Source organism: Bombina bombina, chromosome 7, assembly GCF_027579735.1.
Source record: "Bombina bombina isolate aBomBom1 chromosome 7, aBomBom1.pri, whole genome shotgun sequence".
Classification (NCBI taxonomy): domain Eukaryota; kingdom Metazoa; phylum Chordata; class Amphibia; order Anura; family Bombinatoridae; genus Bombina; species Bombina bombina.
In genome coordinates, this window is record NC_069505.1 from 347,118,965 (window position 1) to 347,133,694 (window position 14,730).

General features: G+C 38.2%; 1 protein-coding gene across 1 annotated transcript in view; it reads left to right on the forward strand.

Moving 5' to 3' along the window:
- The window catches only part of ALAS1 (5'-aminolevulinate synthase 1), an 82,960-nt gene that overhangs the window by 35,136 nt on the left and 33,094 nt on the right, over positions 1 to 14,730 (forward strand). The window contains exon 5 of the mRNA XM_053721019.1: positions 3,204 to 3,426. Coding sequence (XP_053576994.1) covers positions 3,204 to 3,426 — 223 coding nt within the window. The remainder of the gene's footprint in view (positions 1 to 3,203; positions 3,427 to 14,730) is intronic.

Below are 14,730 nucleotides of genomic sequence, written 5' to 3' on the forward strand. Positions count from 1 at the left end.
TAATAATACACAATCTTTTGGATATGTTAGACTTTTAACAGCATACTACACCACAGATTAATTTTAAATAGCTTATAAATATTGTTGATTCTGTCTTAATTGAGCAACCTCATCTCTGAGAATGATTAACCCCCACCCCATTGGGTTTTACAATAAGTAAGATACAATTCAATAGACAGGGGATTTATTTTATCATATGTATTAAACCACTCAATGCAGTAGAATGACATAATTAACACGTACATAATCAAGACAATACAATAACACTTTGAAATTCAAATAAGCAGTAGATTATTTTTTTACTCAAATTAATTTTTTCACCCATTTTCCGGCCCCTGTATCATGTGACAGACATCAGCCAATCACAGACTAGTATAGTATACCCTTGTGCACATGTAGGATTTTGTTCCCCAGAAAGTGTTTATATATAAAAATACTGTGCAAAATTTGTTAATGGAAGTAAATTGGAAAGTGTCTTAAAACTGCATGTTCTTTCTGAAACATAAAAGTTTATTTTGACTTGTGTCCCTTTTAACTTTTTTTATAACTCACATAATGATTTAGCTTCAATGTAAATTTGTATAGTTAGAAGAAATTGCTCTAAAAGTGATATGCCAGTTTTATTTTCTGTTAAAATGTCTTTCTACATTTTTTTTTTATTAGACAAATGTTACGGCAGTTAGAACATGTAACATCCCCCCCCCCCCATTCCATCTTCAACATTTTGGGGTATGCATGGCAGCAGTTTATTTACAATCTTTGCATGAGCATGGGAGTATTAACTGTGCTGCTGAGGACATTCATTAATATCAAAGCAGAATAGCAACTGTTCCCGTAATATAATAATTAATATAAAACCTTTAATAAATGGGGTTTCCTCTACGGCCTGTTCCACAAAGGCTAACAAAACTACACATAGACTATGGGGTATATTTATTAATGTGCGAGCAGACATGACAAGATGTAGCGTATCTTGTCTGCCGCACATCGATAAATGCCGACCGCATACGCTGTCAGCATTTATCGTTGCACCAGCAGTTCTTGTGAACTGCTGGTGCAATGCCGCCCCCTGCAGATTCGCGGACAATCGGCCCCTAGCAGGGGGGTGTCAATCAACCCGATCGTATTGGATCGAGTTGATTTCTGTCCGCAGCCTCAGAGCAGGCGGACAAGTTTATGGAGCAGCTCGCATGAAACGAGGCATCAAGCTCCATACGGAACTTGATAAATCGGCCGCTATGTCTCAAAGTGGATTAACAATATTAATAAATGTGAGGTATCTTATCCCTTATTAAATAGTCTACACTAGCTCAAAACAACAGTATTCTGAGGAGAGTAAACATACTCAACAACAAAGCACTATAATACATTTTGAAACATTTTAGATGGTACAAATATGCTTGTGTGTGTGTTTTTATTTTTTATTTTTTTAGTTTTTAAACTGTGTGTCGTCAGCCAATAAGCAGCAGAGACATGGGACTTGTACACCACAACCCTTTCAAGATTTAGATAGAGAATACAATTTGAAACCACTTTCTTGCTCACCTTTATTATCTAATTTGCTTCATTCTTTTGGTATCCTTTTGTTGTAGAAGCAGCAATGCAGTATTGGGAGCTAGCTGAATGCATAGGGTAATCCAATAACACGAGGCATATATGTGCTGCCACCAAATTTCAACACATTTATATAAAGAAAACAAATTAGATAATAGAAGTAAATTGGAAACTTGTTTAAAGGAACATGAAGCCAACATTTCTTCTTTCATGATTCAGATGATTTTAAAGGGACACTGAACCCAATTTTTTTTCTTTCAGGATTCAGATATAGCATGCAATTTTAGGCAACTTTCTAATTTACTTCTATTATCAGTTTTTCTTCGTTCTCTTGCTATCTTTATTTGAAAAAGAAGGCATCTAAGCTAAGGAGCCAGCAAATGTTTGGTTCAGACCATAGACAGCACTTTATTGGTGCTGTCCAATCAGCAAGGACAAACCAGGTTGTTCACCAACAATGGGCCAGCATCTAAACTTACATTCTTGCTTTTCAAATAAGCATACCAAGAGAATGAAGAAAATTTGATAATAGGAGTAATTTAGAAAGTTGCTTAAAATTGCATGCGCTATCTAAATCACATAATAAAAATTTTGGGTTCAGTGTCCCTTTAACTAATGGCTCTTTCTTTTACATGGTAGGGGAAAAAAGTGCCATGTCAGTTTTAAATTATGACATTTCAAATTTACCTCTTGTTCAATCAAAGCATTATACCTCCATGATCAGGAGAAATATATTTTGGTTGCAGCGAGGTGATAGGATTATTGATGACATTTTAACATACCGAGAATGCCTAACTAGTACTACAATTTTTATTCATAGTATTATGAAAATCAATGCTTGGGACAAAATATATTATTGTATTTAAAGGGACATAAAACACAAAATGTCTTTCATGATTCAGATAGAAGTAAATTGGAAAGTTGTATGCTCTATTATCTAATTTGCTTCATTCTTTTGGTATCCTTTGTTAGAAAGCAAACCTAGGTTGGCTCAGGATGTGGGTACTGGCTGCTGATTGGTGGCTGTTTATATACCTCTTATCATTAGCTTACCAATGTGTTAAAGTCAAGCATCTTGCAACTGGTACGACATCTATAATTTTTAATAGTTTTGTAAGCAGCCAAAAATGGCCTCCAAGCCCCGCCCACCACTTTCTTGTATGGCAGTTTAGTAGTGCAAGCTCAATATTTTTCAGATTGCACATGCACAAATCGGCGTGTGCAAGTAGGAAAATGTATTTAGGAATGGATGGTGATTGGAGAAACTTAACATACCAAAATATACACGCAATAGATGGGTGGAGCTTGGCAGCCATTTTCGGCTTCTAAAGAAAGATGAATATTTAAAAAGCTTCATGTACTTACAAGCTTATAGATGTGGGACCGTTGTAGGATGCTTCTCTGGTATACAACAATAAGTAATCAAAATGATGTATTGGGTCTAAACTGTCCGTTTAAGCTACCTACCATTAGTGCATTGGTGCTCCTTCAACAAAGGATACTAAGAGAATGAAGCAAAATTGATAATAAAAGTAAATTGGAAAGTTTGTTTAAAATTGTATGCTCTATCTGAATCATGAAAGAAACATTTTGGCTTTCACGTCCCTTTAATTTGTTTAGAAAAAAATTTTTTTTTTTCTTTTTTATAGCTGTGCGCACCTTCCAATATGACAATTTTTTTGAAAAGAAAATTGAAGAGAAGAAAAACGACCATACTTATCGTGTTTTCAAAACGGTGAACCGTCGGGCTCAATCATTTCCAATGGCGGATGATTATTCTAATTCTTTGATAACAAAAAAATCGGTCTCTGTTTGGTGCAGCAATGATTATCTTGGAATGAGCCGTCATCCTAAAGTTGTTGGAGCTGTTATGTAAGTATTTTTAAAAAAACGCAGTCCGGAAAAACTGACCATTATGGTGCTTGAGATCCAATGTTTTTTTAAAGTAATGCATAAGACATTAACCCCTTAACGACCTTGACGTACCCTGTACGACGCTGTTCTTTCTATGGGAGCAAACGGACAATCCTTAACGACCAGCGACGTACAGGGTACGTCAGTCGTTAAGGGGTTAAAGGTTGTTTTAGATATTGGTTACAAATGTATGTTTGTAATCAGTTGAGAATAAGATTAGCAGTTATACACTTCGATGCAAATTTATTAACCTGTATTACAAATCAGAGCCAGATGTTTAGGCACTTACTGACACATTTCAGTGAACTAAAGCATAAGGATATTTTTAATCAAGTTTTATTTATTCATAGATTAGAAGACTATCCCATGCCTGTAATAATTTCTAAACTATCTGCCTGGATTTCTCTCTATTGTACCCAGACTATAATTACAGCAAGATGTAAAATGCTCTGTTGTCTGCACTCAGTCGTGTACTACAGTACTTGCTAATAGGGGGTGAAGCCTTAAAGGGACATGAAACCCACATTTTTTTCTTTAATGATTTAGACAGAGCATGCAATTTTCAACAACTTTCCAATTTACTTCTTAATTTGCTTGCTTCTCTTATTATCCTTTGCTGAAAGCTTTATTTAGGAAAGCTCAGGAGCAGCAAAGATCCTAGGTTCTAGCTGCTGATTGGTTGCTGTGTATATATATATATATATATATATATATATATATATATATATATATATATATACCGATTGTCATTGGCTCACCAATGTGTTCAGTTAGAAACCAGTAGTGCATTGCTGCTCCCTCAAAAAAGCATACCAAGAGAATGAAGCAAATTTGATAATAGACGTAAACTGGTTGTTTCAAATTTGATGTTCTACCTAAATCATGAAAGAAATGTTTTGGGTTTTACGTCCCTTTTTAAGAATACTTTGCAAAGTATTAAGAAATAAATGCAACAAAAATGTGACCCATATTGCCCTTTATTGTACTACAGTATGGGAACTTTAAGCTGAAGGGTAACGGAAAGCTTGGCTTCTGCTGCAGGGTAATGCCCCACTCCCTTTACTGGCAGGACAGTAGTAGACTGGAGACAGAGAGGCACAGCAACACTGTGGTTTTTTTTTTTAATAGGGGGTTACCCTGCAATCCTGATACCAGTGATCTTTAATCAGCTGTGTCAGAGAATCCGCCTTCTCTGCTAGCCACACAGCTAAAGGGACAGTAAATGCCTTGTAATGATAAGACATTTATGTTGTGTTGCTACAGAATAACATATCAGCCAAGTCTTAACGTTCTTTTTCTACCCTGTTTTGCAGTTGTTATCAGTTAAAGCCAATTGGGCACATATATGTTGCAGAGTTAGCCTTGGGAAGTCAATAGGGTGCTTTTCATGTTATGAGAAGCAGAAATTTTTACAGCTAAATTAAATTATGTTTAAAGGGGGACAAAATAAAAAAAATATATTGCAAAGTTGTTTCTTTAGGCATTAAACCTTTTATTTTAAAATCCTCAAGGTGTTTAATGTCCCATTAAACATTTGCTGCTATAAGCCTGTCACATAGTTGCCCAATTATAATTATTATTATCAGGTATTTGTAGAGCGCCAACAGATTCCGCAGCGCTATAAATTTTGGGGTCGATCCGATAAAAATCGTCGCCCGCAAAAGCCGGCGACGCCAAGAATTGCGCGGATTTGGTATCCTATATACGGCGTAAGCTAGAAGTTACGCGCGTATATTTCTGCCGTCGCCCGCAGTTTTTTGGGCCATAGGCAGGTATACCAAACCCGCGCAGTTTGGTATCCAATATGCAGCGTAAGGACTTACGTGGCGAAAATGGAGAAAACTTACTCCATTTTCACCTCGCCACAAAAAGCAGCCGTAAGAAGCCTTACGCTGACTATTGGAGCCCCGTAACTCCCTAAACTAGCTGCCAAAATAAACCTAACACCTAACGCATGCGCAATGTCTATCTCCCTGTCAACCGCGATCTTCTAAAATAAACCTAACACCTAACGCATGCGCAATGTCTATCTCCCTGTCAACCGCGATCCCCCCCCCCCCCCAAATCCCTAATAAAGTTATTACCCCCCTAAAACGCCGCTCCCGGACCCCGCCGCCATCTACATAAACTAACCCCCTACTGTGAGCCCCTAAAACCGCCGCCATCTACCTTATCTATCCCGTAATCTGACCCCTTACACCGCCGCCACCTATATAAAAATTATTAACCCCTAATTTAATCTACCTACCCCGCCGCCAGCTATGTTATCTATATTAACCCTAAGTATATTATAGTTAATATAGTTATTACATTATATATATTAACTATATTAACCCTAATTATATTAGGGTTAATATAGTTAATATAGTTACTATAGTATTTATATTAACTATATTAACTCTATCTAACCCTAACACCCCTAACTAAATTTATATTAAATTAATCTAATTAATTTATAAACTAAAATATTCCTATTTAAATCTAAATACTTACCTATAAAATAAACCCTAAGATAGCTACAATATAATTAATAATTACATTATAGCTATGTTAGGGTTAATATTTATTTTACAGGTAAATAGTTAATTATTTTAACTAGGTATAATAGATATTAAATAGTTATTAACTATTTAATATCTACCTAGTTAAAATAATTACCCAATTACCTGTAAAATAAATCCTAACCTAAGTTACAAATACACCTACACTATCAATAAATTTAATAAACTACTAACATCTATCTAAAAATACAATTAAATTAACTAAACTAAATTACAAAAAAAAACAAACACTAAATTACAAAAAATAAAAAAAAGATTACAAGATTTTTAAGCTAATTACACCTATTCTAAGCCCCCTAATAAAATAATAAACCCCCAAAATAACAAAAATTCCCTGCCCTATTCTAAATTAAACAAATGTCAAAGCTCTTTACCTTACCAGCCCTTAAAAGGGCCTTTTGTGGGGCATGCCCCAAAGAATTCAGCTCTTTTGCATTCAACAAATACAATCACCCCCCCCCCCCCATTACAACCCACCACCCACATACCCCTATTCTAAACCCACCCAAACCCCCCTTAAAAAATCCTAACACTACCCCCTGAAGATCTCCCTACCTTGTCTTCACCACACCGGGCCGAACTCCTGATCCGATCCGGGCGATGTCGTCCTCCAAGCGGCAAAGAAGAAATCTTCCTCCGGCGACGTCTTCCTCCAAGCGGCAGCAAAGTCTTCATTCTTCCGGCGGCATCTTCAATCTTCTTTCTTCGCTCCGCCGCCGCGGAGCATCCATCCCGGCCGACTGCTAAACTTGGAATGAGGTACCTTTAAATGACGTCATCCAAGATGGCGTCCGCCGAATTCCGATTGGCTGATAGGATTCTATCAGCCAATCGGAATTAAGTTAAAAAAATCTGATTGGCTGATTGAATCAGCCAATCAGATTCAAGTTCAATCCGATTGGCTGATCCAATCAGCCAATCAGATTGAGCTCGCATTCTATTGGCTGATCGGAACAGCCAATAGAATGCGAGCTCAATCTGATTGGCTGATTGGATCAGCCAATCGGATTGAACTTGAATCTGATTGGCTGATTCAATCAGCCAATCAGATTTTTTTAACTTAATTCCGATTGGCTGATAGAATCCTATCAGCCAATCGGAATTCGGCGGACGCCATCTTGGATGACGTCATTTAAAGGTACCTCATTCCAAGTTTAGCAGTCGGCCGGGATGGATGCTCCGCGGCGGCGGAGCGAAGAAAGAAGATTGAAGATGCCGCCGGAAGAATGAAGACTTTGCTGCCGCTTGGAGGAAGACGTCGCCGGAGGAAGATTTCTTCTTTGCCGCTTGGAGGACGACATCGCCCGGATCGGATCAGGAGTTCGGCCCGGTGTGGTGAAGACAAGGTAGGGAGATCTTCAGGGGGGTAGTGTTAGGATTTTTTAAGGGGGGTTTGGGTGGGTTTAGAATAGGGGTATGTGGGTGGTGGGTTGTAATGGGGGGGGGGGGGGTGATTGTATTTGTTGAATGCAAAAGAGCTGAATTCTTTGGGGCATGCCCCACAAAAGGCCCTTTTAAGGGCTGGTAAGGTAAAGAGCTTTGACATTTGTTTAATTTAGAATAGGGCAGGGAATTTTTGTTATTTTGGGGGTTTATTATTTTATTAGGGGGCTTAGAATAGGTGTAATTAGCTTAAAAATCTTGTAATCTTTTTTTTATTTTTTGTAATTTAGTGTTTGTTTTTTTTTGTAATTTAGTTTAGTTAATTTAATTGTATTTTTAGATAGATGTTAGTAGTTTATTAAATTTATTGATAGTGTAGGTGTATTTGTAACTTAGGTTAGGATTTATTTTACAGGTAATTGGGTAATTATTTTAACTAGGTAGATATTAAATAGTTAATAACTATTTAATATCTATTATACCTAGTTAAAATAATTAACTATTTACCTGTAAAATAAATATTAACCCTAACATAGCTATAATGTAATTATTAATTATATTGTAGCTATCTTAGGGTTTATTTTATAGGTAAGTATTTAGATTTAAATAGGAATATTTTAGTTTATAAATTAATTAGATTAATTTAATATAAATTTAGTTAGGGGTGTTAGGGTTAGATAGAGTTAATATAGTTAATATAAATACTATATTAACTATATTAACCCTAATATAATTAGGGTTAATATAGTTAATATATATATAATGTAATACCTATATTAACTATAATATACTTAGGGTTAATATAGATAATATAGCTGGCGGCAGGGTAGGTAGATTAAATTAGGGGTTAATCATTTTAATAGAGATGGCGGCGGTGTAAGGGGCTTAGATTAGGGGTTAATAATTTTAATATAGATGGCGGCGGTGTTAGGGGCTCACTTTAGGGGGTTATAGATATAATATAGCTGGCGGCGGGGTACGGGAGCGGCGGTTTAGGGGTTAATAATTTTATTAGGTTGCGGCGGGGGTAAAGGAGCGGCGGTTTAGGGGTTAATAGCATTTTTATTGTTAGGCTAGTGAGGGGGGATAGCGGATAGAGGGTTAGACAGTGCGGGCTATGTTAGGGAGGCGTGTTAGACAGTGCGGGCTATGTTAGGGAGGCGTGTTAGACAGTGCGGGTGTTTTAGACTTTAGTCAGGTTTTATAGGCGCCGGCAGATTCTAACGTGGTGCAAGTCACTGGCGACGCCAGAAATTTGTACTTACGCAGATTTCTGGACATCGCTGGTTTGTGAGACTTACGGCACGTTAGCATCTGACGGCGACCTATATGGGATGGCTCGAGTTGCGAGCTGAAACTGCGGGCGACGCCGGTTCCCTCGCTTGCGCCGCAAACTGCGATCGATATCGGATCGCGCCCATAGGCGGTATACAAGGTAACATTTATAGGGGGTCAAATGGGTAGAGGTACCTGCCGAGAGTTGCACTGTTGTAATCAGCTCTTATGCGGGTGACCTGCAAACGGCTGGGCCCAAAGGCTTACATACTAAGGGGTTCAAGGGGATAGCAGTGGCGTTAAAAAAGTTAGTGCAGGTTGTGTGCATCCCTGAATATTACAGTTTTTAGGTAGCGCTTGAAGCTTTCAAAACTAGGGGAGAGTCTTGTGGAGCGAGGCAGAGAGTTCCACTAGATGGGAGCCAGTCTGGAGAAGTCTTGTAAACAGGGGTGTGAGGAGGTAACAAGAGAGGAGGATAGTAGGAGATTGTGGGCAGAGCGAAGAGGTCGGGAGGGAGAGTATCTGGAGATAAGGTCTGAGATGTAGGGGGGAGCAGTGCAGTTGAGGGCTTTGTATGTCAGAGTGAGAATTTTGTGTTTAAGCCTGGAGGCAAGAGGAAGCCAGTGAAGGGATTGGCGAGGTGCAGCAGATGAAGAGCGACGTGTAAGGAAGATGAGCTTAGCTGACCTAATATCATTTTCAATAGTGCTCTCCAGCAAAGAACTTTTGACCTGCGTTTCGGTGCAGATTTTTTTTTTTATTTTTTTTAATCTCTCTTCTGACAATACTGATTGCAAAGCCCATATTGTTTTAGACAACAAAATGCAAGCCACGAGAAGTGCTGCAGATGTCACACATGTGTGGTCGTTCTGCCATATGCCTAATTTATTAATACAGTGGAGGAATTTGACCACATATCTCTTTTTAAATATCCCTCGTGGACATTTTCAAAATTCCTGCACATAAGCTTCATATCATCTAAACTAATTGTTACGCACACATTTATCAATAATAAGATTTGCTTACTGAATTACTGCTTCTCTAGCCTCATGTGCGTATGTATTTGAAACATATACCCATTTTAAAGATTTCGAATTGCATACCTTAAAGGGACATGAAACCCAAATGTTTTTCTTTCGCGATTTAGAAAGAGCATGCAATTTTAAACAACTTTCTAATTTACTTCTATTATCTAATTTGCTTCATTCTCTTGATATTCTTTGCTGAAAAGCATATCTAGATATGCTTAGTAGCTGCTGATTGGTAGATGCACATAGATTCCTCGTGTGATTGGCTGACACGTGCATTGTTTCTTCAACAAAAGATATCTTAAGAATGAAGCAAATTAGATAATAAATGTCAATTGGAATGTTATTTAAAATTGTATTCTCTATCTGAATCATGAAATCATTTTTGGGGTTTAGTGTCCCTTTTAATTCAGACAGAGCAGACCATTTAAAAAAAGTTTCCAATTTACTTATATTATCAAATTTGCTTTGTTCCCATTTAAATTTTTTGTTGAAGAGATACATAAGTAGGTATCTGGAACACTACATGGCAGGAAATAGCGCTGTCATCTAGTGCTCTTGCAAATGAATAACATTCTAGTAAAAATGCTGCCAAATAGTGCAGCAGAAACGAGCCGGCTCCTAAGCTTATGTCCCTGCTTTTCAACAAAAGATACCATAAGAACGAAGATTGATAATCTTATTACATTAGAAAGTTGGTTAAAATCACATGCTCTGTCTGAATCAGGGAAGAGAAAACGTTTGGGTTTCATATCCCTTTTTAAAAAGTATAAAGCCCTATAGCAAGATTTGTGTAATTCCTAAAGCTTGTTATGTATATGGAACCTACACGAAAAGCTGGCTTTATATTGCATATAAACAATGACCTCCCTTTTGTTCGAATGAAATAAATCTACTGCTTTCTGGGTTACTCTGTACATAAGAGGAAATGTAATATGTGTTCCAATTCTACACAAGCCTATGTTTTGAAACAGGATTTTGCTTCATAATCTTGGTTACAGCTTTCCCAACGGTTTTTGTAACTGATTCTCCTATTTCAGTTCTCATGAATTTGAGTATAGTTCCTTATTATACTGCAGCCAACCGACCTACAGAATAAGCCACTTTCTTATGTTACATAAGCTGGGGTGTGTTTGTTGTAAGATTTGCTCCAGATCATGAGTGCAGAGGATTTAAATATCAAACATCTGCAAAGTTTCTGGTGCACCCCCCCCCCCCCCCATGTTTCTGTGTAACATAAGTCATGTGACCATGCACAGACAAGCCAAGTGTCCTTTTACAAGGTCACCAAACTAAGGCTACATGTAAAATGTCAAGTACAATTGCTGATATATTCTTTTTAAATACACACTGACCAAAATTGAAAAGGAACATTTTAGAAACGGCTTTGACATTAATAAAATAAAACTGTATTTACATTCATTACATACATAAAAATAAAATGTGTGTATTTTTACAGAAAAAGGGGTCAATACTTTAATAGTACAGTGCCCTGATGATCCCAAACATAGGTTTTTATGGGGGGGTGGGACCAATGGAAATAGCCGGTCCCGGACCACCGGTAACTGTTCCACAGCAGCAAGGAGCTGGTAGAGACATCTCCTTCCCAGGCTGCTGGTTTATTGGGACTGACTCGCACTGTCACTAAGCGACCTACGGATTGTTTTGCAAAGATCTTTATGAGATATTGTTACCAGCGACTAACGAGTCCGATATGACTAGAGCAGTCTCGCATGAAACACTGTACCGGACTAATACTTGCGGCCATATTGGAACTTCACACGACCCTATATGAACTGTAAACTGTCACTATGCTTCTAGAAAATAGAGCGCCAATAAGGAACTAAGGATTGTCCCTCACATTAGGCAGACTAATAAAAAATGATAGGCCCCATGGCTAATAAGAGAAGCGCGGCAGTGCAGCGTGTGGATTTCTCGTTTCTATGGGAGATAAGGTCGATAAGGTCTTGGTTGGGCTCGGCACTCCTTATCTACTTTGAGCAGCTTATCCCCTTTTTAAAATGATGTGGGATTTATATAGGAATCCCCAATGTATCCCTCTCGGCACCGGAGCTCCTTTTTCATGTGTATCGGTAGTGTTTTATGCACTGTGACACGCTGCACTGACGCGCTTCTCTTATTAGCCATGGGGCATATCGTTTTTCATTAGTCTGCCTAATGTGAGGGACAATCCTATGTTCCTTATTGGCGCTCCTATTTTCTAGAAGCATAGTGACAGTTTACAGTTCATATAGGGTCGTGTGAAGTTCCAATATGGCCGTGAGTATTAGTCCGGTACAGTGGGCAGTATGTTTCATGTGAGACTGCTCTAGTCATATCGGACTCGTTAGTCGCCGGTAACAATATCTCATAAAGATCTTTGTAAAACAATCCGTAGGTCGCTTTTTAAGAAAGACGCAATTTAAATCGCAAACGCGTTTGTTTTTTGTTTTTTTGGTACAAAATCGCGATTTTCATTTTTGCCCATATCGCCCAGCCCTAATTTTATTTATATATATATATATATATATATATATATATATATATATATATATATATATATATATATATATATAATCTGGATCACAGCAATCAAATGCTTTAAAGGGACAGTAAAGTCCATGACATGACATTTTAAACAACTTTCCAATTTGGTTATCTTGTTATTAATTGCTTTTGTTTTATTTGGTATCCTTTGTTGAAGAGGAAACCTTTGTAGGCTGCTAGGAGCTTAGGGGTGTGCACATGTCCTTAAATTTTGACTAAAGTAAAAAATGAAACTTTCCTGATTCAGAAAAAGAGTGCCGTTTTTCAGAAATTTCCAGTTGTACTTCTATCATCAAATTTTGCACAGGCTTTTTATATGCATACTTTCTTAGGCACCACCTACTACTGAGCATGTGCACAAGCTCATAGTGTATACGTTTACTAGTTTGTGATTGGCTGATGGCTTTCATATGATATGGGGGGTGTTATACATTTGTCAGAAAAAATCTGCTGCTTATTTCTCCAACATAGGTGTGTCCGGTCCACGGCGTCATCCTTACTTGTGGGGATATTCTCTTCCCCAACAGGAAATGGCAAAGAGCCCAGCAAAGCTGGTCACATGATCCCTCCTAGGCTCCGCCTACCCCAGTCATTCTCTTTGCCGTTGTACAGGCAACATCTCCACGGAGATGGCTTAGAGTTTTTTAGTGTTTAACTGTAGTTTTTATTATTCAATCAAGAGTTTGTTATTTTAAAATAGTGCTGGTATGTACTATTTACTCTGAAACAGAAAAGAGATGAAGATTTCTGTTTGTATGAGGAAAATGATTTTAGCAACCGTTACTAAAATCCACGGCTGTTCCACACAGGACTGTTGAGAGGAATTAACTTCAGTTGGGGGAACAGTGAGCAGTCTTTTGCTGCTTGAGGTATGACACATTCTAACAAGACGATGTAATGCTGGAAGCTGTCATTTTCCCTATGGGATCCGGTAAGCCATTTTTATTCAGACAGTAAATAAGGGCTTCACATGGGCTTATTAAGACTGTAGACATTTTCTGGGCTAAATCGATTCATATATTACACATATTTAGCCTTGAGGAATCATTTAATCTGGGTATTTTTGTTAAATAATATCGGCAGGCACTGTTTTAGACACCTTATTCTCTAGGGGCTTTCCCTAATCTTAGGCAGAGCCTCATTTTCGCGCCGGTATTGCGCACTTGTTTTTGAGCAGCATGACATGCAGTCGCATGTGTGAGGAGCTCTGATACATAGAAAAGACTTTCTGAAGGCGTCATTTGGTATCGTATTCCCCTTTGGGCTTGGTTGGGTCTCAGCAAAGCAGATACCAGGGACTGTAAAGGGGTTAAAGTTAAAAACGGCTCCGGTTCCGTTATTTTAAGGGTTAAAGCTTCCAAATTTGGTGTGCAATATTTTTAAGGCTTTAAGACACTGTGGTGAAATTTTGGTGAATTTTGAACAATTCCTTCATACTTTTTCGCAATTGCAGTAATAAAGTGTGTTCAGTTTAAAATTTAAAGTGACAGTAACGGTTTTATTTTAAAACGTTTTTTGTACTTTGTTATCAAGTTTATGCCTGTTTAACATGTCTGAACTACCAGATAGACTGTGTTCTGAATGTGGGGAAGCTAAGGTTCCTTCTCATTTAAATAAATGTGATTTATGTGACACTGAAAATGATGCCCAAGATGATTCCTCAAGTGAGGGGAGTAAGCATGGTACTGCATCATTCCCTCCTTCGTCTACACGAGTCTTGCCCACTCAGGAGGCCCCTAGTACATCTAGCGCGCCAATACTCCTTACTATGCAACAATTAACGGCTGTAATGGATAATTCTATCAAAAACATTTTAGCCAAAATGCCCACTTATCAGCGTAAGCGCGACTGCTCTGTTTTAGATACTGAAGAGCATGAGGACGCTGATGATAATGGTTCTGAAATGCCCCTACACCAGTCTGAGGGGGCCAGGGAGGTTTTGTCTGAGGGAGAAATTTCAGATTCAGGGAAAATTTCTCAACAAGCTGAACCCGATGTGATTACATTTAAATTTAAGTTGGATCATCTCCGCGCTCTGCTTAAGGAGGTATTATCCACTCTGGATGATTGTGAGAATTTGATCATCCCAGAGAAACTATGTAAAATGGACAAGTTCCTAGAGGTCCCGGGGCTCCCAGAAGCTTTTCCTATACCCAAGCGGGTGGCGGACATTGTAAATAAAGAATGGGAAAGGCCCGGTATACCTTTCGTCCCTCCCCCCATATTTAAAAAATTGTTTCCTATGGTCGACCCTAGAAAGGACTTATGGCAGACTGTCCCCAAGGTCGAGGGAGCGGTTTCTACTTTAAACAAACGCACCACTATACCCATAGAAGATAGTTGTGCTTTCAAAGATCCTATGGATAAAAAATTAGAAGGTTTGCTTAAAAAGATGTTTGTTCAGCAAGGTTACCTTCTACAACCAATTTCATGCATTGTCCCTGTCACTACAGCCGCGTGTTTCTGGT